The sequence below is a fragment of the Rhipicephalus microplus genome, chromosome 3, assembly GCF_043290135.1.
Source record: "Rhipicephalus microplus isolate Deutch F79 chromosome 3, USDA_Rmic, whole genome shotgun sequence".
NCBI lineage: Eukaryota > Metazoa > Arthropoda > Arachnida > Ixodida > Ixodidae > Rhipicephalus > Rhipicephalus microplus.
Genome location: NC_134702.1, coordinates 286,975,169 through 287,001,216, shown reverse-complemented (window position 1 = coordinate 287,001,216; position 26,048 = coordinate 286,975,169). Strand labels below are relative to the sequence as shown.

General features: G+C 44.7%; 1 protein-coding gene across 3 annotated transcripts in view; it reads left to right on the top strand.

Annotated features, from left to right (window-relative positions):
• Positions 1–621: 621 nt before the first annotated feature.
• LOC119167520 (uncharacterized) overlaps positions 622–26,048 on the top strand; it is a 70,252-nt gene continuing 44,825 nt past the window's right edge. The window contains exons 1-4 of one of the 3 annotated variants that reach the window (XM_075891101.1): positions 622–1,152; positions 9,800–9,852; positions 12,970–13,251; positions 13,822–14,126. In XM_075891101.1, the coding sequence (XP_075747216.1) occupies positions 12,981–13,251; positions 13,822–14,126 (576 nt within the window). In that variant the 5' untranslated portion in view covers positions 622–1,152; positions 9,800–9,852; positions 12,970–12,980. Of the gene's footprint in view, positions 1,153–9,799; positions 9,865–12,969; positions 13,252–13,821; positions 14,127–26,048 lie in introns of all 3 variants that reach the window. The other 2 variants (XM_075891100.1, XM_075891099.1) reach the window with 2 other exon arrangements.

Genomic DNA, 26,048 nt, shown 5'->3' with positions numbered 1-26,048 from the left:
ACATGGTTACTGTCTCCTCTATATATTTTCGCGCTCTGCGCAATAAACTCAGTTGGAAATTAGCGGTCGTGTCTTCCGTAGAAGTGTGGCGGCTTGGGCTAGTTGGTATGGCATGACGATAGTTATAGCGCGAGAACAAAACGACGACACAGAGACAAGAAGGACACGAAAGACACGGCGCTCGTGTCTTTCGTGTCCTTCTTGTCTCTGTGTCGTCGTTTTGTTCTCGCGCTATAACTATCGCCGTGTCTTTCGTGTTCTCCTTGTCTCTGTGTCGTCGTTTTGTTCTCGCGCTATAACTATCGTCATGCCATACCAACTAGCCCAAGCTGCCACACTTCTAAAATGTGGTATACCACCCTCCCTGGCGGCGTTGACGCGATGACGCCGAGGGAAGTGGCGCTGGCAAAACGCCGGAAAAACTTTGCATATATATCGGGCTTAAATTAGGAGTCAGTCCGCGCGCTTCAGGCAAGTTCAAAAAACAGAATTGCCTGTGAAGGAAAAGCAAACGGAATAGTTTTATTGTGAACAACCACGACTATGGGGATAGAATATTGTACCACCGTGACCACACCGACAACGCCCCTTCGTAAAGTCACATAAAGCCAAATGCAGCCGTGTGTCGAGCCGCGGTAATCTGTCAGTTTTTGTTTTCAAACCTGTGCTCATAGACTCATAGAGTTTCTCAAGTCGTATTTCTGAGAAACTCTGTGCATGTGCGCCCGTGCCCTCACGAGCTGTGAATTACTTTACACACTGTGCTGGTTACACACTCTGTTGTCCAGATTGCCTTGTTTCCTTTTTTTTTTTTCTTTCACGTGGCTATCCAGTTGCCTGCGACCGCCAGGCAAAGACGGAGTGGCGGCCCGGAGTGGCTGCAACAGCTGGAACGCGCTTGCAACTACCGCGGACACACTAGTGTTTGCGTAGAACGACCGTGAGACGTTATTCGCGTGCGGCAATCGATATGGAATTCCACGCGCAGTGAACAGTGTACGCAACGCTGGCTCAGTGACCCGAAATCGCCCACAATGAATCCGCAAACAAGGACCGTGGTTGAGCGAACCGCAGCAGCGACTTCGTTGCCTTCCATGAACAGCTGTGCACCACTGCCGTGCATTAATCTCGCATTCTACGGTTCCAGAACCTGTACGTATAGTTGAAGGACGCTCGTGCTGCTGTAAGCATCTAGTGCACGCGCGCGTGTTTCTAGTCTAGCCACTTGTAAGGTGGTCAGAACTCCGCACCATTCTAGCGCAGAATAAGTGGGACGACTCTGACAAATCACCTAACTCTTGAAAAAGAAAAAAAAACAACAGAACCGCTAGCCGGTAGGTCGGAAACAATTATCTATTTATAAATCAATCTAGTGAAGCAATACTGCGCTCTTTTCTGTCTCCCTTGTTTTCCTTCAAGTTTGTACAGCAAATCAATTTTTCAAGCAATCCAGTGGCCGTGAATATCTTCGTAGTTGGCAGAAACAGAAACGCTATTGCTAAAATATCGGCTGATGCGACTGTTAAGTCTATTCTCCACGCACAAGAAATTATTTGTACTGTTGCTAGTATGATGATGGCTAGCGAAAAAGAGTACAAAAACCTGCCAAACCGTACTTTTTTTTTAATGCTCAGACCAACTGGGAGAGACGAATGAGCACCATGCACGATTTCGCTGTGACAGTGCACAGCAACACAGAATTGAAAACAGAACTGGAGTACTTTAGTAAGTTTTAAGTGGTGGTTGCAAAAAAGAAAAGAAATAAACTCAGAACAGTAGCTGAACTCGAGAACAGTGTCATGTTAACTTTTCCTTCCCTGTATGCTTTGTGCTGTGAATAATATTTATAATCCAGAGTGAAAACTGTCACAGGAGTGGTAATATAAGTGCCACAATTAACCACTATGAATACTGTGTAAGCAAAAAAATCAAGTTCAAGGTTTTATTCAGCTGCTTTCCATATTTCAAACATTCCCACCTAGTCGTCCAGAAGGCATGGGAGCATAGCTTCTTTCACCTTGTTGCCTAATTCATAGTGGCATGTCAATGCAGTAAATACATGACCACTTCATGTCTTAAGTTTGAAACGGTGTTTAGTAGTTGGCATGGAATGGATCTAGCTGACCCCTTGAAATCAGTAAGTGCACCAAGGCAAGGACAGTGGAAACAAAGAGACTGACAGCTGATATTTATTGTAACACAAACACACCGTATAGGTATTGTCCTTGCTGAATACATGCTAACAGTGCGTGCTTGAAAACAGAGGTTATCAAAAATTTTAATATTGAAGCTGCTCTTTCGTGGCATCTACATACCACTGGTCACGAGGTCTTGTGGCATGAGACTTGACTGGGGCAACACCCTTTAGACTCGAAGGTCGTGTTCTAGAGCTGGGGTATCGTACATGCGGATGTTTTCATAGTGACTCGCAGTTTCTCATGGAGTCCGTGACTTTGTGCAATTGTATTTGCATTATTTATGCATCTATTGCAGCTAATAGCACTTTTATCACGTGATCTACAGGTGTGTCAGTAGTATAAACCATTTATTTTTGGGGGGGAGGGAGGGAGGCACTTTATGCTGTCACTATGAGTTGAAACATCACTGTGGGACGAAATCTCAATATTCTATAATCGCCACCCAGATCTTTCTTATTCTGGAGATGAGTATCAGTATCAAAGCCCTTACAGAAATGATCCACATTCGAGATATGAAGAAAGCGTTTTTTTCAAATAGTTTTTGCGCAGCTCTGATGTAGTACAGAAAAACAGGGACATGAGAAGGCACAAAAGGGCATTACAAAGTGCTCCTCATGTCCGTATGTCGTAATGTGCTATATGAAAGCTGTTCGAATAATTAACTAACTATGAGAAGCCTCATCTAATAGCTGCCCTAGGCGACCTTTTTGTGCAAGGCCTCCCACTCCATGCTTCACTGCTGAGGTGAGTGTGAGGCGCTTGTTCTAAAAAGTGTGGGAAGAGGGCGTCGGGGTTTGCTGTAAGGAGTGACGCACAAACGCGGGTGTGCCCAATGCAGCGAGCCACCAGCTTCACTGTATTGCAGAATGGTTGAAAGGCAAGCTAGTTGGTATAGATTCATACTGAAATATTGGCAGTGTAAACTAACGTGACACAAAGTGAGGAGAGAAACAAGCACAGACTGAAAGTTGGTTTATTCACCGAAGGTAATATATACCAGAAAAGAACGAAGTGAAAGGAAAATACAAGAGGGGATGTTCCACCCTCATCAAGTCATCCAGAAATGAGATTTCACAATCTAAAAAGGGTACAGATGATGAGCTGACACAACTCCCTAGTTTTTGTGTCACGATGGGAGTATAACACAGACGTGCACAAAATTTTGCTATATACAACCACACTTTGTGCCGTGGGCAGACAAGTGTAAATTCGGGGCCGCCTTTATTTTATTTATTTATTTACAGGTTCTGCAGGCCTATACTTAGGCCCAAGCAGGAGGGGCAAAAACAACAAAAAAAAAAAGTACAATGTCACAGCACTTAATTAGACAACTTATAGTGCACTTGCACAACAGAGTTACGGCACATAAACAGTGATCAGAACACTCATGCGCAGCAGAAGTCAACTAACTACATTACTCGGGCACTGCGAATACACACCATATGGATACATCATTCAGAACTAAACAAAAAAAGTTTCAAGCTGTTTTCAATATCTTCGGACTGAAAAGCACTTATTGGTAAAGAGTTCCAGTCAGCAATAGTCCTAGGGAAAAAACTATATTTAAAAGCAGTGGTACGGGCAAAAACTGGCGCCAATGAATATTTATGCTTATGTCTTGTTTTTCTAGAAGATAGAGGTTTCACACAGTTGGGCAGACTTGTTGTAACTTTACCGGAAAGAATTTTGTGTAGGAACGTTAACCGATTAATTTTCCTGCGAATTTCCAGTGTTTGGATATCATTTAGTTGCATAAGTTGTGTTGGCGAATCATATCTTTTATATTTACTAAATATAAATCTGACAGCCTTCCGTTGAACTTTTTCAATCAAGGCAATATCTTTTTTACATTGAGGGTCCCAAACAACCGAGGCATATTCAAGTTTTGATCGGATGCAGGTGTTATATGCCAATAATCTAGTCTCCTTCGTTGAGGATTTAAGTTTCCTCTTAAGAAACCACAGTTTCCTAAGTGCAGCCGTGCATATGCTTGTAATGTGGTCTGACCACGTAAGTGACTTTGTCAAAGTGACTCCTAGATATTTGTATTTTTCTACGTCTTTGAGTGGGTTATTGCGGAGAAAATAAGTATAAAGGCTGGGAGTTCGTTTTCTTGTTATTCTCAAGAGAACTGTTTTGTCACTATTAAGTTCCATGCCCCAGTTTTGACACCACTCATCTATACTTGTAAGAGACTGTTGAAGTAATATGTGGTCATTTACACAACATATTTCTTTAAAAACAACACAATCATCCGCGAATAATCTGACGGATATGTCCTTATGTACGACATCAACTAAATCATTAATAAAAATTAAGAATAACAAGGGGCCTAACACACTACCTTGTGGCACACCAGAAGAAACATTTAGCGAAGAAGAAAAACAACCCCTGACCTCAACAAATTGAGTTCTGTTATTTAAGTACATATGAATCCATTTAACGATACCCGAAGGTAGCCCAATATTTTCGAGTTTAAACAAAAGTTTTCCATGAGGCACCTTATCAAACGCTTTGCTAAAATCTAAAAAGAACACATCAGTCTGCCCAGATATATCTAGAACCCGTGCGAATTCATGCACTGTAGACACAAGCTGTGTTACCGTAGACATATTTTTTCGGAAACCATGTTGATTAGGCGACAAAATATTATTTTCTGATAAAAATGTGTTAATGTAATTTGCAACAACATGCTCTAACATTTTACAGCAGCTACTAGTGATAGAAACAGGACGGTAGTTTGTCAAAGAATAGCGGTTACCCTTTTTAAAGATCGGCACAACACGAGCTTTACGCCAATCGTCTGGTATCTGACCATATTTGAATGATACATTGAAAAGGGCAGTAAGGAAGTCAGTGATTTGTTCAGCATAGCGTCGTAGGAATGAATTACCAATGCCGTCAGGGCCTGACGATTTCTTAGGATTAACCTTAAGTAACATTTGTAAAACACCTTCACGAGTTATCAGAACATCATCCGTGATTATGGGCATCGGGTCTCGCAGTTCATAATACTGTGGTTCGGAAAAGACGCTCTGAAAGTATTTATTAAAATGATCAGCAATTAGTGCCGGATCTGTTATCGTGACCTCATCAACTTGTATTTCAGAAACGCCTTCTTTAGTTTGCTTAATATAGCGCCAAAATTTATCAGGATCTGTCCTGATGAATTCAGGTAGTGTGTCGTTAAAAAATTGATGCCTAGCCTTGCTAACACTCTCTAATAATTTTTCTTTAAGATCGGAAAAATGTTGCGTACTAGTCTTGTGTTTTTTTCGTAACCTTTTTATCTTTCTCTTGATCTGTATAATCTCACGGTTTATCCATGGGTTATGTGAACGCCTGCGTATTCTCCTAAGCGGTACAAAGTTCTTTGTACAGAAGTCCACAATACCACGGAAGCGTTGCCAGGCTCTATCAACATCACTAACAGATGTGGGGAGATGTGTTTCTAAATAATCAATTACTGCAACATCATCCGCTCGATTGAAATCTCTTACAACACTTTCCACTGGCGTTTTCACTGATTTACAACGTGCATGCCTGTCCCAAACAAATGATATTAATCTATGGTCAGAAATACCGGTTTCAACTGTGATAGTCGCTTCGGTAAAGAGTTCCGTTGTAAATAGCAGATCAAGTATCGAACTCCCCCTTGTGGGGTGTCCTACCATTTGCTCAAGGCCTAGAGAAAACATTATGTCTAAGAGTGTGTCAGCCGAAGAAGAAGTACCATAATTTATATCATCCCAATTAATGGCTGGCAGATTGAAGTCACCCGTTAAAATAAGATTTTTGCTTCGTAGACGTAGTAGTTCATCGTACAAACCGCTCATAAAAGAATCATCAGCATTAGGACATCGATAAACCGCACAGAGAAAAAATGACATATCAGCAAATGAAAGTTTTAAAAGCAGACTCTCTCTCACTGGAAAACGCTCAGCAATAGTTACATCAATGCCATACTTGATAATGACAGCCACTCCACCGCCCCGATGACCACGATCACATCGAAAAAGTTGGTAGTTCGGCGGAACTATCTCGCTATCGCCAATGGCTTCATGTAACCAAGACTCTGTTATCACACAGACATGAGGATCGTGCGTGAGCAAAATATTTTCCAACTTTTCAATTTTATTTGTTATACTCCGTGCATTGAAGCAAAGCAAACGAAGTTGGTGCTCCCCTAATTGCTAGCTGGGATTCCCTACGGCACTCTCATGTGACACTTTCCTACGCGCATTAAGCGAGTCATCCCAACAGAAAAAGGTGTGATCAATACGAAGCTTATCGTGAACAAGAGCAACCTTGCTACCGCTTTCTCTGTCTGCTTTTGCAGTTGCCCATAGCAGTTTTCTTTTGCGGAGTGTGTCAGAACAGTAGTCGTTTTGAAGATAAATTTTGGTTCCCTTCAGCTTATGTGCTTGACGCAACACAGCTTGCTTTTCCGTATAATCTTGGAAAAAAAGTATAACAGGACGTCTGCTTGATACCGGCTTGCCTAATCTATGAATCCGCGCAATTGTCGTGCATTTCACCCCTAATCGATCATGAAATATGCCCTTCACTACCTTTTCACGTAGCTCTGCTTCAGATTCACTCCCAGCAGCGCTGATACCAAATACAAGAAGATTATTCCGGCGACTGCGATTCTCAAGGTCAACCAGCTTGGACTGATGAATATCAATTAACTGCTGAATGGAATCTACAGACTCCTGTATCGATTCGCTCACGCCCTTCTGAGTTTGTAATTGCTTAACATTTGCTTCTAAGTTATTCAGACGCACTCCAAAGGTGCTTATTAATGATTCTGTTGAGTCTAAACGTGCTCTAAGGCTTACAAGTTCTGCTCGGATATCAGATTGTCCCTTCAAGAGCTCGTGAAACATTTCATCAACAGTTGGCCCAGGGTTTTGCTCGACATCTCCACACAGCAATAACTTGCAAACAAAATAACATTCATATGCAATAATAAAACATGTCTGTGGGCACGGCACAATAAGAAGTACAATTTCGTCTCCAGACCTATGATTTGAAAGAGAAAAACTAACCTGTACAACGAAAAAGAAGCGTTTCGTTAGCGGCATCTTTCCAGCCGCTTCGCCGTGCCCACTGAAGGTCCAACTGTGTGGCCTGTCTTTAAAAGGGCGATCCAACGATGACGTCACGGGCATGCAATGTTCCAGAGGGGGCGTATCCAGTATGTCCAAATTCGATGAAGGCACTGGACAGTAGTTAGCAGAGACAGATGTAATCGCCGCAACTTCATTCCCGGTAGTGCAAGGTTCCGATGGCCCGGCGAGCATGAAAAACACGGCCTGTACAACGAAAAAGAAGCGTTTCGTTAGCGGCATCTTTCCAGCCGCTTCGCCGTGCCCACTGAAGGTCCAACTGTGTGGCCTGTCTTTAAAAGGGCGATCCAACGATGACGTCACGGGCATGCAATGTTCCAGAGGGGGCGTATCCAGTATGTCCAAATTCGATGAAGGCACTGGACAGTAGTTAGCAGAGACAGATGTAATCGCCGCAACTTCATTCCCGGTAGTGCAAGGTTCCGATGGCCCGGCGAGCATGAAAAACACGGCCTGTACAACGAAAAAGAAGCGTTTCGTTAGCGGCATCTTTCCAGCCGCTTCGCCGTGCCCACTCTGCCTTCAGCGCATTGTAGGGCTCTTGCAGCTGAGCGATCGGGCAGCACTCAGTCTACCTGATATATATCCCGTGACAAGACAGTAGGATAAAATAAACCATGTTCGACCGACAATTAGTGAAACAATTGACATGTTCAACACCACAGCCTTTCTTCACAAGGCTTGTCTTCATTCTGCTTTTCAATTCAGTTCTGGAACACATTTGCTGCAATTTTTCACTGGTGGAAAAAACATCAAGGTAAAGTTTTTTGCATATTTTTTTACAGCATGCGAAAACCCATGCACATACGGGACAAGTGCAAACATTTGTCATTTTTTAGCACCTTTGGTGAGGCATTCTTTTCGTTTCTTCCCTCGCAATACCTTCTCAGTGGAGAACACCAGAAGAATAGTTTGAAAGCCTAATTATTTGTTTTAAAAAACTCTGCCTGTTCGAAGGGACCAATCCTAGATTATTCTTCTTCACATTCTAAAGTAGTAAAATCAGCTATTATAATTAACCTTTTGAATTTGGCTGTAACCTAATCTTGTTACCATTAAAAATGGTCAATGTTTTTTTCCAAACAAACAAGCTATGATTGTGCTGCATTATAAAAAATACGCGTATCTCGACACCTGGTACTTGTAAAATATAGTAAATGATACATAACTTGGACAATTTTTGTAAAACTGACACGAGTGGTTTCTGTTGCACCCTGTTCTGATGCACATGTGCGAAAAACCATGTATCTGCTTTAAATAACTTTTCTGACTAATAAACCTTCAGTTATGAGAGCAAGTGCTGTCCTTGTCAGCCTCTTTTGTCCGTCAGTTTTTTAATGCACTTCAACAAAATTTTCAATTATAAAATTACTATGTTGCAAGAAACAGGCTTTTCTGTTTCCAGAAAGGCTGTGGTGTTGAACATGTCAATTGTTTTACTAATTGTCGGTCAACGCAATTTATTGCATCCTACTGTCTTGTCACAGGTAGATCACTGTCTGTCACAGGTATATATCAGGTAAATTGGGTGCTGCCCGATCGTTCACCTGCGAGAGCACTACAATGCGCTGAAGTCAGCCCCGGATTTACATATGTCAACCCACTGTACAACGTGTGGTTGTATAGTTGAATTTATGCGCACGTCTGTGTAATACACCCATTATGACACAAAAACTAGGGAGATTGTGGAAGCCTTTTTCATTAAAAAATATATTGAGAGTTGTGTAAGCTCATCGTCTATATCCCTTTTAGATTCTGAAATCTCATTTCTTGAAGACTTTTGATGAGGGTGGAACATCCCCTCTTGTATTTCCCTTTCCTTTCATTTTTTTCTGGTATATATTACCTTCGGTGAATAAACCAACTTTCAGTCTGTACTCATTTGTCTCCTCATTTTGCGCCACGTTAAGTTTTCTCTGCCAATATTTCAGTATGATTCACTGTTTTGATAGCGTTTGCGAACTGTAGCAAACCGCATTAATTCTCATATGCTTTCCTTTCCGTAAAGGCTAGAGGTGTTGTTAATGTACACATGGAGACAAGGCAACGAACTAAACAACGAACTAAAATATCTCTTGTTGCCATGCAGGAAACGTTTTTGACCCAGCTAATAAACCCACTCTCGAATGCAAAATAGACTGGGCAAAAAAAAAAAAGTGGCCTGAAATGACCTATATTAGTGAGTAGTAGTAGTAGACAGTCAAGCCAAGGAAAGCACAGATGATGTTGTTTGTGGAAATAGGGAAGGATCGAGAGAATGAGATGATAATTTGTTGTTGGCAGGAGCCAAATTTTTGGTCCAAAAGTTGCAGCTTTAGTTCCTGGAAATTATTCCCTTTACTATTGCCATAAATAACATCGTCTGTACATTCCTTGGCTTCATATTCTACTGCATCTCATTAATATTATGTCTAAAAGAACAGTAAAACTAGCTCTTGAAATTTGCCATCTTTTGTTCATGAATTGCAGATGCGTTTGAGCAGAAGCGGGCCACCACATATGAATAGGAACGAACGAGCTAGGTGTGCATCTGTGTAGGTTTGCCTATATTTTTGACACAATACTATAAAAAGTGGCAGTGGTATGTTGATATAAACTACAAAAAAAATAGCATAAAACAAATTTCATCAAAATGAAGCCTTTTCTCCATTCTGACTGCGCCTCCTTGTCACTTGCACCCTGTTTACCAGCCTGCTATGTAAGATCTTAAACCTGCATGAAAATCATGCACTCGCCACAGTTATTCAATGTGGCCAGTTTGAATTGCTAGGTAGACAAGATGTCACAAGGCAAGTTCCAGAAGCACGGCCACTGGATAAAAAAGGAGGTGCGGCCTGTTGCGTGCCGTCAAAGCGGCGTCGCAGGTCTAGTTCACATCGTGCCCGCTCTGGCACCAACAGTTCTTCCAAGAGAAACTATTTTACACGCATTGCTACGCGTGACAGTAGGCCGTCAATAACGCATTTCGTAGTTGCACATCACAGGCTTGATTCTGAATGGTTATATTGGGATGTTAAACCCGACATATCAATCAATCTGAATCGTTATTAGAAGTGCCTATTACACCACATATGTGAACAATTTGCCCTAGAAGGGCCGATCTTTCATAGGGCATAAGCCTCAATGCTCTCCATGAATGCTGCCTGTTTGACTCCCTTGAAATGAAAATGGTCACTGATTCTGTTCATGGGAGGTAATCGTCAGGCAGATTCCATGGGCTGAAGTATCGGCCCACCGAAACGCAATGTGAAAGCGCGCACAATTCAAATGTAGGTCCTTTTAGTGCATCAACAACGCTGGTTGTGGTCCAAAGACTGAGTTAAACCAAGAATTTACAACACTAACAAAATGTATTCTCAGTAAAGGCATCACACAAACTTGTACACTCGGCAGGTATCAATTACAACTCACAAAATCACTAACAGGATGTTTAAAATCACGGAAACAAACTTTCCATGCTACAAATGTAACCTCACACATTAGAAACTGCGAAAGAACACGCAGAGGCCTTCGATATTTACTACACATGTGCACTCCACAATTGTTCGAACTTTTCTTGAATCTTTCTCTTCAAGGAAACACTGAAGCCAACTCCAGCGCTGAGCGTCGCTGAGTGACAATTTCAAGAACAGTACTTTCACGACGGCATCACTCGATTCTCCCACATTGACTGACCGGCACAACACGACTCACTCGAACCACTCAACCATAACTTCTTGGCCGAGTTCACCACCCGTCCTACCCTGCAACACCTCTAGTTTGAATCCTTCCCGGTTTCTCGAACATTCCAGGTAATTGTACTGCGCCTAGCACGTACCAGGGCTGCAGCCAGAGAAAAGGGTTTCATCCCGCCTGTTCATCTGTGAAAACGGTCTGCTCCAAAAAAGGCCCCGCTTCGATTTCTCCCGATCTGTGTGGGTTGGCTGTTGCATGTGTGAAGGGTAAGGGTGCACACCCTGAGTGCCTTTTGATGCTTGTTTTGATGTTTCGTTGCGTGCACCCTTGAAGGGAACGTTGGGCACCATGCTGTCCTCTTGAGGGGGCGGCGCGCGTCTGATTCAGTGCTCGTTTGTGACGAAAATAAGTGCTCTGTTACGAATAATGCACATACACATGCGCTGCTCGACAGCGCATATTGCAGGGGATTATGTATTGCTTCAAAGTAGCATTTTTTTTTCACATTCGAGCTACTCAGCAGCATACAAAAGGTTCGCGTCGCCACACCACTAAAAAAACCCTTGGCCACACAAGTGCGCACCAACGAATCGCACTCTGCACAGGAAACATGAAGCAAGCTACCCCAAACACACAAGATCACTTAAAAAAAAGCATGAGAAAGCACATAAAAAAGCACATGGACACGCAAAAATCCTCCCGCAACCACATTGTAACATGAAGTGTTCTCCGCTTCGATGGGTGGAGTGTCAGCGCCCTTACAAAAAAAGCGGCCGCAATTGTCAACTTGGCGGAGATGGGCTCACCCATTGATAGCGACGCGATGCAATGGGCCGCACTTTCTTTTTTATCCAGGGGCCGTGGCAGAACCATTCACAGCATGAAGTGGCCATTCTAAAGAAGACTGGTTAAATTGAACGATAATATATCCAGTTCAACACTGGCCAAGTCTGCTGTTGCTCGAGGTGCAGTAATAGCTGCACTTTTATTTTGTATATATTGAAAGGACAATAAAGATCAAGACAATTCCTCTCGTATTAGTAAATTGAGCTTTTGTGGTACTAAAAAAGACCACGCTTGCAGGAAGAAGATGCTTAGTAAGCAAAAAACATGCCAAAATAAAATGGGGGTGGCATCGCCACCACGCAGGTCGCACACTATTTGCCGTGACGTCACATGTTTTGACGTAACCTAATGAGGCCTACGTAGTTACTAATCGGTAAAAACAAAGCAAAGTATCTATAGATATAACATTAAAAGTTTTGAATGAATTTTGTGGAGCCAATGACACCAAATTACGATATTTACACTTTGTAATCAGTGACATCACGTGTGGAGATTCTGGCACGAAATTTAAAAATTGCTTTCTCTTACTGTAGCACTTATGAGTTGTTTGAAATAGTTTAACCGGAGGGCTAACAGACAGACTCAAAATACTAGGGTGAATAAACACCGAAAGAAGCATGACGCTCAGAGTGGGGAATTGTGAAGCATTGAGAATGCGGTGTTTAAAGAATAATGTGGGCACAGTCACACGAAGGTCATTACAGCTTCTGGAAGCATGTGAATTTCTTTTAGTTCGTCTTCGTGAACGCTTTCATTATCGTTGACGAGTATAGATGCCATGAGATTTTCCAACAGTATGACCAATGATGACTACACTCATCACTAACAAAAATTGGTTCCACATGAAATTAGTGGCGACTCCATTCGCTTTAGTTCTACTTTTCAGTTTGAGATGGCTCCACCTGTCTTCAGCAGAGTTTATTTTTCCTCGTATCACTGCTTTGCCGCCTTCGATACTGAGAATGGGTGCACAATTAAAGAAATGAAGAAATGCTATTTAATGGAAATAATAGTATCGTTTCATTCATGAGAAAAAACCTCTACAAAGTGAGCAGGAGAAATTATTCAGTCATTTTCGCACAAGGGTCACTCCACATGGCTCGCAATATTCTTTCCAGATGCGTGAGCAATGGAGGCGCTCATCTGCTTTGTGGTGGCCACCTTTGTGTTCCTGCTGCTCTTTGACCACTACTGCCACGAAGAGAGTCAGCAGGAGCGCACCCCGGCGACCACACGGGACGTTGTGGATGATGGCTCAATGCCTGCGACCAAGAGCTGCTATTACTCCACCAGCCTGTTTGCAATGCTGGGTCTGTCACAAGAGGAAGTGCATGACTTTGCGGCTTTCCGTGACCGCTTTAGCACCTTCTCAGAAGTCAGTACAGCCATGCGACGGGCAGGTGAGGGCTTAACACCAACTCATTGGTAGCAATAGTGAAACGTCTTTGCTTAAATACTGCCCATGAGCATTCTTTACAGCTGTGTGCAAATTTATTTAAACATATAAGTCAGTTGTCGAAAACTAGGTGAAACTGCAGCCAAGTAAACTCAACCACAATCTCAGTGTAAGAACACCTAAGGATGCATTAGGGAAAAAATTCTGGGAAAACCTGCAATACATGGAGCATGATCCCAATAATTACCTATGTTCCACTGCCATGGAAGAAAATACAAATGACAGGAATATGTCTGTCGTGCTGTGACAAAACCTTTGCTCTCTTTTTTTGCGTGACCATTAATTTATTATGCCACCCATGCACCTATCACCGTGTCACGTGCTTATTTCTCTGGGCTTTTATCTGTGCCTTTCACAACAGAAGTACTTCGATCGATTACTTTGATCTGTGCCTTTTTCTTTGTTATGCACTATGTGTCTACTGCCTCTTTCTTACCCCTTTTTTTTGTCTGTTAATTCCAAGGAAGTTACCACTTAGCTGCATCCTCACCTTGCTGTCTCTCCTGTGCAACAGGGTTGCCCGACATCCATGTTATCGTAGGGGTTGACTTCTCAGCCAGCAACGAATGGCAGGGGAGGCGGACGTTTCGTGGCGAAAGCCTGCATGCCTTGAAGCCAGGTGCGCAGAACCCGTACCAGAGGGCGCTCTCCTCCCTGGGTGCTGCAGTGGGACCCCTGCTGCATGGCAATCCCATCCCAGCCTTTGGCTTTGGGGACTCGCTCACCAAGGAGGTGGACGTGTTTCCGCTCATTGAGTCGGGTGCCTCGTGCCTGGACTTCAATGACCTCATGTGTGCCTACACGCACACTGCCCACAAGGTCAGTTTGGAGCCACTGCTGTAATTACAGGACGTCGCAAAAAAAAAAAAAAGAGGGGCAGGAGTGCTCTGCAGCGGTGATAAGATGTAGCTTCATGTAATCTCGAGGGCATAACTGGGGTAGGAAAGTGTTTGGGTGTTTCAACGACGAAGCAGGGGGCTTCCTCGGCGTGTCACTTGTGTCAAAGTGGCACTAAAGTCCTCCCAAAGGGTGCGCAAAAGAAACGTAGTAAATGCACGGCCACAACTGCATCACCACAGGTGCTGTTTCATAGTGCATCGATGAACACGGTGCATTGCAATGTTGCGCATGTGTAAGACGTAAGAAAAAAAAAAATTATCGGATCCCATCTACCACAGAAATCGACATTATGTGAAGCGTGCAGAAGGAAAATGACTGTTTTTTTTTTATTAAGTGAAATGAAACAAAATGACACAGAAATGATGTACATGTTATAGGCACAGGCATATGTTAAACAGTCGCCTCTGTTGTTATCTAACTTGTTTATAGTTGTGTAACGATACGAACAGCAACATGGGTATTAGTAGCAACATCAGAAGTGATAAGCCGATATGTAGCGCTTGTGCTTGTCAGGATGGCAGCCCTGGCTAGTGCTGTTAAGCCTTCTGTGTCTTTGGCTCTTTCGCTCTTTTTGAAACGAACTATTATGCTGTTAAACCACGGGTTTAAGGGCATTTCACATCGCCACGAAGCCCAACTTTGAGTGACATTCACATATTACCTGCGCATCGATTAAACTTTTGTTGTAAAAGCTTTAGAGCAGTTTTTTGGGGTTGGTATGCTAAACTTTAAGAACATAACCTGCACCTCAATAACAACAGACCAAATGGAAATCGTACGTACGACCCACAGAAGTATCGACACGAACTTGTGTTTGAGACAATCTCAGCATCTAGCTCTATATTTCTTATTCATCTGCATGCATTGTCATCGAAAATAGGGGTTATTAAGATAGATTGTTCATCTAGATCATACCACACATCTCTCATTTTCAGTGGCAAGAGGTTTCTATATTTTCTGGGAGCTGTACAATCACAGAGTATAAATTAGCATAGATGCTGCACTGGTTGGGTTGAACAGGCCAAACCTGATTGTTGAAGAAGTATTGTCATGGTATGTGTAGAAAGCATCAGTTTACAGGCCTCATGTTACACATGCGTGCTAGACTGAGCACCCATGTGCTAGACTGAGGACCCGTGAAGTAGCAAGAAGGCCTGCCAAGTTAATCTGTGCATTTACGAAATTTGAATGGAGGGGTCTTCATGTAAAGTGCAATTAGGATAACAAGGAGACTGAGGCAGTGTAATGCATAAGTCACACCCCATTAATACAGATACGGTATGAGCCGGGCCATGTTTTGGGGACAAAGGTAGAGGAAGAGGAAGTTACTTGGTTGGGCCTATGTTTGCCATCATCACCGATCATCGCCTGATCTCTCCTGTAAATAAACACAGCTAAACTCAATCTAACCGTAACAGTTTTAAGGTGGAGGTGCGGGGTACCTAACCAAGCAACACGGTTCTGCAACAACCTGAGCTACGCCGAAGCCGCCGCATTGCTGGGCTACCCCCATTACCACTATTGGTCGAGATGTTTCACTGTGAAGACGGAACCCTGAACCCCACAGCTGACGGCACTGCACCACCAATTCTAGCGACACCTTTACTACCGACCTCAGCCGCGGCTGGTCTTTGGCAGCGTCAGCATCTGATAGAGCCCCGTCCTTTCGAGGGCAAATCTGGCGAGGACGTGGATGAGTGGATCAAACATTACAAGCGGGTGAGCAACTACTACTCTTGGGATGCGGCAACTCAGTTGACTAACGTGGTGTTCTTGAGGGACACGGCGCTCACATGGTATGAGAACCATGAGGACGCCCTGACAACGTGGGCCGCTTCGTGTCCGAAATCAAGGAGTGTTTCGGGGACACCGTAGCAAAGAAGAAGCAAGCCAAACAAACGCTGCTGCAAAGAGCCCAGGTCCCAGGCGAAACGTGCACGATGTACATCGAGGCGATCCTGAAACTATGCAAGACCGCTAACTCTTGCATGTCCGAGGAGGACAAAGTCGGCCACCTGTTGAAGGCCATCGTAGAGGATGTTTATCACTTTCTTATCGGCAAAGACAGCATTGGTACAGTAGCCGATGTCATACGGCACTGTCGCACGTTTGAGACGCTGAAGATGAGGCGCATTGCTCCTAAATTTGGTCGATTACCTAATGTGACCATGGTAGCGAGTGTTGACAACTACGCGCCTCCTGATCTTGCGTCTACAATATGCGAGATCCTGCGTGAAGAACTCAGTCGACACACTCACGCGACCCCTTGCGAAGCTACACCCTTGCCGGTTCCAGACCAGCATCAGCACCCTGTTTACATTGCTGCAGCAGGCATCGAGGAGTATAACTACGTTTATGGCACACCACTGAGGCCGCAGCGCAGTCACTACTAAGACACCAGGTACCAGCGCCGCTTCAGTTACCCTCGACAGCTAACCGCCGACTATTAGGACCCGAACGAATACGCACCTGTGTCACCACGCCCTCGCGATGCTTTCGAAAATGCATATCGTCAACCTCCTGTGTGCTACAGCTGTGGTGCTCCAGGACACATTGCTCGGTTCTGCCACCGGCAGAGAGAGATGACATTGAGATACGAGCCATTGTCAAGACCTCCTCGTGGTGGCCACAATTATTGACGATCCTCGATGGTCCACGTATCCCAATAGCACCCTACGACAAGGGAGCCGGCGTGGAACCTCCCCCGCTTCTGACCGTAGCTTGACACCTCCGCCTGGCCGAACGCATCGCTCTCCTTCACTTCTACGGCGGCAGTCGCCACCACCACCGCCGGGAAACTAGCCGGCGCGGCCGATGGAGGTGAGGTCGCACAACAGGATTCACCTCGTATACCTCCACCAGTTACAATGGACAAAAACCGGATATGTGTGTCAATAGACGAATTGTATGCAATGGCTTTTGTGGATACTGGTGCCACAGTTTCTGTTATGAGCAGTTCGTTTAAAGATAGCTTAGGCCGCAAAGTTATGTTTTCATATCAGGATTCTGGTAGATTTCGTGGCGTGGGCGGGGACATACTTCAACCCATAGGAGTATGTGGGGTCAACGTGTTGTTGGCGGGAAAAACGTTCCCAACTAAGTTCCTGATTCTGAAACATTGCACACATGATGTTATTCTCGGCATGGACATCCTCCAAGAGTGTGGCGCTTTCGTCGACTGCGGTACGGGTGGAGTTTCCGTTAGCAGTGGTGATGCCCTTCCCGCCTTAGTTGAGCAGCAGCTGCCTCTGGAAGACTTACTGATTGTTTCCAAAGAGCTGACATTACCACCATGGTCTAAGAGTTCAGTAGCCGTATCTACTCCAATAGCTGCAGTATCAGTCTTTGATGCCGTCGTTCAACCTCTCATGGTTCAGTGTGCAAAGAAAGATGTAATAGTGCCTCATTCGATTATTTCAATTACTAATGGCTGCACGTTTTTGTGGGCACTTAATTCTTTGTCTGCGCCGATTATCCTTCCTCGAGGAATGAAGCTCGCACTGTTTCATGGTGTCACGGAAAATTCTATTGTCGCCATTAACGACGAGGAAAGTGAGGAACGCGTGGGCACCTCTAAACGCAGTACCTTCCCTGAGTCCCACATTTTGAGCATGGTTAGCAAGACGCTACGGTCACATGAACAACAACAATTGGTCCAACTATTACAACGACATGGGTCAATGTTTGACTTGTGCGAAAAGGGTAAGCGACTGTCTTTACCATGCTCTCGACCCCAGCATGCAATCGACACGGGCTTTGCTCATCCGGTTCGGCAAAAGCCTTACAGGGTGTCGTCATCTGAGCAGAAAGTTATAGCTGAACGAGTTCAGGACATGTTGCAGAAGGGCGTTTTTGAAGAGTCGTGCAGCCCGTGGGCCGCACTTGTGATTTTGTTTGCAAGAAAGACGGTTCCTGGAGGTCTTACGTTGATTATAGACGATTGAATGCCTTGACTAAAAAGGATGTATATCCGCTGCCTCGGATCAATGATGTCATTGACTGTCTAAATTCTGCTTCATACTTTTCTTCACTTGATCTACGATCACGATATTGGCAGATCCCCATAAACCCTGCTGACAAAGAGAAAACGCCATTTGTAACACCGGATGGACTAAATCAGTTGAGTGTGATGCCATTTGGGTCATGCAATGCCTCCGCAACTTTTGAAAGATTTATGGACTCGATTCTTCGCGGACTGAAATGGGAGATCTGTTTGTGCTATCTGGATGACGTGATTTTTGGCCGCACATTCGAAGAACATAACGTTCGTTTGAGCCTCGTTCCGGACTGTGTGGGAAAGGCTGGCTTGGTCTTGAACTCCAAGAAGTGTCGGTTTGGTGAACGGCATGCCTTGATCCTTGGCCATTTGGTAGACAAAGATGGGGTCAGGCCTGACCCCCGGAAAATTGAAGGGGTCAGCGCCTTTAAGCCACCTACGTCTGTAAAAGAACTTCGCATCTTTCTCGGGTCATGCTCTTATTTTCGACGCTTTGTGCCTTAATTTGTGGACATCGAGTACCCATTGACCAGCCTCTTGCGAAAAGACAGTGCATTCAAGTGGACATCTGAATGTGACGCTGCTTTTTGTCAACTCAAATTTCTGCTGACATCAGAGTCAATTCTCCGCCATTTTGACCCATCTGCTCCTACGGAAGTACACAGCGACGCAAGCAATATTGGCATCGGAGGCGTTCTTGTTCAGCGTCATAATGACAGAGAGCATGTCGCTGCCTATACAAGTCGTTTTGTCAGCAAGGTTGAAAAAAATTACACTGTGACCGAACAAGAATGCTTGGCAGCCATATTTGCTATTCAGAAGTTTCGTTGTTACCTGTATGGGCGTCCTTTCACGGTTATAACTGACCATCATTCCCTATGCTGGCTCGTTACTCTCCGAGACCCTTCTGGACGCCTTGCACGCTGGGCTCTTCGCCTCCAGGAATTTGACTTTAATGTTGCATACAAAAGTGGACGGCGTCATACCGATGCACATTGTCTTTCTCACCTTCTATTGTCTACGACTGACGACAATACAGACACGTTCGACTTCTGCTTTGCAACTGTTTCACGCGCATTTCCTGATGTCACCACGTTCCAGCGGGAGCAGCGCAATGGCTTGACTTTAGACTGTTTATTCGCCACTGTCAGAAGCCCCAAGGGCAGTGGTCGCTTTTGTCTTCGCGATGGACTGTTGTACAAGGTGAATTTCTCGGCGAATGGTGCGCGGTATTTGCTAGTAGTTCCCCAAAGCTTGCGGTACGACGTCCTCCATTTCATGCATGATGACCCGACGTCTGGCCATCTTGGATTCATCCACACTTTGCATCGAACTCAAGAGCGCTTCTACTGGCCTAAAATGCGACAATGTACGAAGCAATACGTCTTCAGTTGCGACAAATGCCAGCGCCACAAACGTCCTACAAGCAGTCCGCATGGCCTTCTTCACCATATAACTTCGCCCACAACACCTTTCGAACAAGTTGGTATTGACCTGCTGGGGCCGTATCCGCGGTCTTGCAACAACAACCGCTGGATCATAGTCTGTGTCGATCACCTTACAAGATATGCGGAAACTGCTGCGATACCATCTTGCCTGGCCCGGCTCATACCGTATCAATATGTAGCTGCATTAAACTTACTAACGTATGAAACATGGTTGCGACGAATTCCGCACCGAGTCCCATAGAGATCAGTGCATTCACTGCCGTAGTGGTTCGTCCAATGCCTACCGATTGGTGCGTACCACTACGCACAGCGATCACTTTTTCTGCCATATAAGTTTATCGCACTCTTAAACTTCCGATATCACAACGTGCTACAAAGCGTATTGCGTCGTTTCGAGAAGTGCGTAGATCGGCTTATGAGTTATCGTAATTACTTGCATAATTTGCGCATTTTTTTTCACAGTTTTGGGGCCCCAAGAAGGGAGTGTGCAAATTATGTGGAGATTTCACGAGTGCATACGAAATATTGTCACAGTTCTAACGCCCGCAGTATGTAGATTGAAAAAATAGAAGAAATGAATTGGAGCAGAAGCAAAGTGTATTTGCTAATTTTAAATGAATTAACGCGTACTTTAACTAGTCAAATCTGGTCACACGTAGTCTAGCGGGAATCGCTGATCGTGAAGTTCTATTGGGAATCATCATGGTGGCCGCTGCAACCCCCCTTTCGAAGCGCATCACCCTTGGTTCCATTGAGCGTGTTCAAACGCCCCATTTTCTTGAAGCTCTTTTGAAAATGCTGGGAAAAACAAGGTTCCAGAACACGGTGATACCGGAAGAACTAAGCATTCGCACATAATTAAGAAGGCCTCCTACAATGGCAGGAAACTTGCATTAGCAAGCGTGCACCCTTCTGCTTTCTCGCGTACATATTGCACCGGTCGTTATGTTGAAGTACGTCCTCTTGAAGTGCCTTGCGGCGGCATGCTTCTCGTTTTCCTTGGCGAAATTTGCAACAGCAAGCTTCAACTTCGTCGTGTATATAACTATTGTAGCACATCGCAAGGAAACCATCAAAACGCGTCGGTAGGATGGCAAAACTTTAAGTTTCCAAATCGACCAAGCGTGCGTTATAGCACGGACGCAGAGAACGAGGACAGTTGGCCCGACAGGCCCTCGCATGCCTCCAATGCAGAAAGTCATCCGTGCCGTGACGTGAGTGTGCATCCTCGCCCTTATCACGGTGGTAGAGATTGGGAGATAGGGGGGCGCAAAAGCTTGGACCAGTTTTGGCGACCCGTCAATAGGTTTGTGTTTGGGTGCGGTATTCTAGGGACCCTAGTTTGGGGGAAGTCCTCGAAAGACAGGACTTCGCACTCGCAGTCTGTTTGATTGCGCTCGTCTGCTCGGCGAGGCGCGCACCCAGCCGAAGCATCGAAATGTCCAGAAGTGCGCACCGGCGAGCTGGCTCGGACGGGTCGGAGAACATGAAATATGCGAGTAAATATTTTTCTTTCCGAAAAGCTGGCAAAAAATTAGAAGTGCACAAATGATGTGAGGACGTAAATTACGCATGTAAATACAGTACTCCGACTTCTGCACTATTGCTGCTTTTTTGGGTAATCAACGAGAAAGAAAGAAGATGCGGTTGCGACTACCGACAGACACACTGCTTTGGCTTATCACCAACAAAAAGCCTTATCACAGTAAGTATTTTCAGCTATTCGCTGGGGCACGCATGACTGCCTATTGCTGCTGCCTCTGTGCGGGACTGTAATCATGCATGCACTGCATTTGCAGAAACGAATGCAGTTCACTATTGCGGAGTCGAGTGTTGCAGGTCACGGACATTGAGAAACTCCACAGTATTGGCGCTATCACGCTAAGCACATGTGTGCGACACAATAAGCGTAATGAGTTGTTACTATATTGCACGCTGTCATTAGGGGACAGCCCAAACACACCTCTGTCAGCCGTCAGGATGGTTAGAGTATCGTGGAGTGTGCATCACTTGGGGAAAGCTCATCATTGCCACGTTAACCCAACAAGCTACTTACCGCATAGGTGCATTCTGAAGTGAGGTTTTGCCATAGCTCACATTTAGAGAGAATCATAATGCAATGCAGCATAAACCATTCGCACTCAAGGTTTCACTTCACAGTGTCTTTACGATGGTTGGTTTTAGGAAGCTTTCACAATGTTAATCCTCATGGAACTTTAAAGGGGTCATGGACCTCTTTTAAAGTAATCATAGAGTTGTATCACTGCTGATGCACCGTCCAGCGGAAACAATGGCCGCATTAGCACCAGAGAGCGTCAAACAACGTCGAGAATGGAGAAGAGACTGGCTCTTTATTCAAAAAGAGTGTGTAACAATGATTACAGGAAATTGCGGTTTTGTGGCACTATGCGAAACATATCGCGAAACCAAAACTCATCCGAATTCAGAGATTACTAACACGAATTTAGGACATGAAATGCCCAATAGCACATCATCTCCCCCTCAAATGCCCGACACCACAAAAGTGACCTAGACTGTCATTAGGAGACAGAGTGTATCATGACCTTCAGTATGCAATGAAATGCAATTGTACAGTGCTACACTCTCGTTGTGATTCCTCTGCGTGAAAATGTGCCTACTGAAAATGAAATGTGAAAATGTGAGTGCATGTGGTGGCATACAGTGGCAATAAGTCTGCTTGATTCACCTGTACCGTTCCACATGGCACGGTACTGCACTTCTCTATTCTCTTGTGCTCTGGTGCCCAGTTGATGTTTGGTGCTGCCATAATGCAGAATTCCTACACTGCCTCTTCTGATGGTGCTGTTGCAGCACAGCTTGAATGCAGACTTTTATTCATTGGTGGTAGTTTGAAGATGGCTTTGATCATGGATGCAAACGGTGTCCAACACAAATTATTTCTCATCAGTGAGAATGGTGTGGTAGTTGCAGACAGCAGCATTGAGGTTCATGCAAAAGCTGATGCATTGAAGTTGTTAGCAGAGTTGGTCTTTGGCACCAAGTATAGTACAGGAAGAACACGCAGCAGCTTTTCTCTGTGACTTCTCTAGTGTTATAGGTCATAATTTTCTTTGCACTAATTTAACTCTGCCAGTGAGTTACTTTGGTTACTTGCATAATTTGCACATTGTTTTGCAATTGTAAAGCTCTAAAAAGAGAGTGCACAAATTACGCAGAGGTTTCGTGAATGCATCTGAAATAATAGTACATAGTACATCCTAAAGGGGACGGTATATACAATAAACAAAGTGGGAGCACAAACAAAGTCTAAATGTTTAACAGAATTAGCATGTACTTTAACCAGCCAGATCTGATCTTTCGCGGTCTAGTTGGAATCACTGGCCGAGAGGTCCGATCGGGAATCATCGTTGTGACCAATGTCACTAAAACTGTCATCGTCCTCCAAAAGCGTGTCGTCCTCGTTTCTGTTGAGCACGTTTGAATGCCCCATTTTCTCAAAGCTCTTCTTGACAATGATGGGAGAAACCAGGTCCAACGATGCGGTGATAACAGAGGACCTAAGCTTTCGCACATAAATAAAAAGGTCTTCTACAGAAGGCAGCTTGTATTAGTAAGTGCGCTCTCTCCTGCTTTCTCCCATACTGTACGTCACATGTTGAAGAACTCGATGCTCAAATGCTTGGCAGTGACATGGCCCCCGTTTTTTCCGGCAAACTTCATAACAGCCAGCTTGAATTTCGCCGAATTATTGTAGCCCATCACAAGCGAACAGTAAAAACACGACAGACGGATAGCGAAAATTAAACTTTCGAAATCAACCAAGGTGCGTAGCAGCACAGAGACGCAGATGCTGAGTACGAGAGGAACAGCTGGCGTGACAGGCTCTTGCACCTCTCCGATGCAGAAAATACTTCGTGCTGTGTGACGAGCGCGCATATTCACGGTGGAAGAGATTGGGAGGTAGAGAGAGACAAACTCTTGGGCAAGAGTATCGTACCCGACGACATGTCAACAGGCTTGGGTGTTTGGGTACGGTGTCCTAAGGAGTGCAAACGATTCCTGAGGAGACGAGCAAGGTTGGGGAAGGTTTTATTGCGATAGGAATTATATGGACACTCTCGGCTGAATTCTGCCATTGCCGTCGGCGTCACTCACCATATATGTATACGTATCTATATATATGAAAATGCAAGAAAGAAAGAAAAAAACCAGAAAAAGTCTTCGGCGCGCGGAATCGAACTTGGGTTCTTTGCATCGTGATTGTGAGGCATTAACCACTGCGCCACCAAGAAGCGCGTCGTTCAATGTACAAATGGCAAGCTATTTATATCTACCACTTACCGCTGCTGACGAGCATCTCGGGGGGGGGGGGGGGGGAATTGTGTTTTCAGCATTACCAGCAAGACGGCGCAATGAGTGCGCGTGGCCACATCGCGCGACAGCACGCGCTCTAATCTCCCATGCGTACGTCGCCCCGCTTGGAGGAGGGGAGCGACGCTCCCTCGCGCGCCCTTTCTCGGCGGGGAGGAGGGGAGGATCATATGTCTTGGCTGGCCTCGGGCTTTACCTAGAATGATTGTGTTGTAGTTACTGGGCGCACAAAGGTCACTGCTATTATTGCAGCCTCCATTTGCAAAAAGCGCGCACTTTTCAGACACAGGGAAGTAACAACTGAGACACTTATTCACGTGCATCTGTACCTGTGAGTACGTTTCGTGCGTCATTTGTGCCTGAGAAATGTGGGGCACGTTTCTATCTGCTTTCCATTTTGCACATGACCTTCCAATTTGTTGCTATCGCGTTCATTGCTTTGTTTTTGCAACAAAGCTGTGACTTAAAAAAAACGAAAATGGACAACAGCCTGTTTGTGGAACAAAGCCGCAAGAAAATCCGTGTGAATTTTTCAGAAGGAAAACCTTTTCAGTTGCCAAAAAATTTATTCAGGTCTGGAGATCGAACTCGGGACCAGTAGGTTCTGGGGCGGTCGCTCTGCCAATTGAGCTAACCAAGAAGCTAGCGATTTGCAGTGGGAGGGCAGATTTATCGAGAACTTGAAGCACATAGACACAAGTAATGCAAATGAGACCGGCAAAGTGGGGGAAAGTTTTTAAGAAAAGGAAAATAGACAACCTTTGGTTTGTGGGACGAATTTCTCAGAAAGAAAAGCTTCTTAGTTGCCGAAATCGGCATCCTCAATATCCCAGTTCGAGGGAAGTCCTTGAAGTAGGGGACTTCGCACCCACAGTCCGTTTTATGTAAGACTGTGCTCACTTGCTTGGCAAGGGGCACACACGTCCAAAGCATCGAAAGATCCAAGGTCTCTTTGTTTGGCAGGCAGGATGGCTCAGATGAGTCGGCGAGGACAAAATATGTGAATAAATACTTGTTTTAATAAGGCTGGCTCAATATTACTGGTGCACAGGTTACACGAGGGCATTTGAGGCATTTGGTGATAAAGTGTGGTGATAAGCTTGTGATGCTCACATTTTTCTGGTCATTATTACTACCATTTCTTGTAGGATGTGAAAGGATTGTTGCCGGTCTCTAAGCGCGTGGGAAAAGCTCTAGAACAAAATGTTTCAGTGGCTGCAAGTAGCGGATGGGGCAGGTGGTCACCAGAGGATAAACGACTGCAGGGTTACGTAATCAGCAGCAGTGCCGTCGCCACAACGTGAACGTCCACCAGCACAGTTCGTAGCATTGGCAGGCAACATGATCGAAGTGCCCTGGAGTACCAGAAAAACCAGATTTCTTGATTCAGTATACAGTACACTCTTAGTAAACGGAACCTGAAGGGACCGGGAAAATATGTTCCATTTAACAGGAGTTCCGTTTACTGAGAGGTGAACATGAGGGCAGAATACAAGCCAAAAACCAAGCATTGCAGAGGCAATAGTTTTAAGCAATAGTTCCATTTAATAGATTTCTGTTCACTGAGAGCCTATTGTATAATGAAATGAAAACTCATCTGGGCCAAAGATGTGCAGTAAGGAAGTCCAATACCTATTTATGTACACTCTCAATGGAAGAAATATTGGTACAACTGACTGGCTGCTGGAGCAGCAAGGTTGCGACATGCGGCGCTGTTTTTTCTGAGCATCCCGATATCGAGAGTGCCAAGCACATTCCGCTTTCCAAAGCAGCAATGGCAGCAGAAAACACTTTGACAAAATTCTTGAACCTGAATATTTGAGTGGCGCATCACGCAGGGGCCTGAAAGGACTGAAAAGGAGGAGTGATTGTTTCTTGTAATTTGTGGTGCGCCGGCAACTCGTAGTGCTGTCACGTGTAAAATCATTCAGCGCGACGGCATTCTTCACACGATGCGTGTTTACTTGAAATGTTTGACAAAAGATCAGAGGTGGTTTAGGGGCCCTTTATGGCAAGGGCTTTCAAATGGGCTAATAGTAAGAT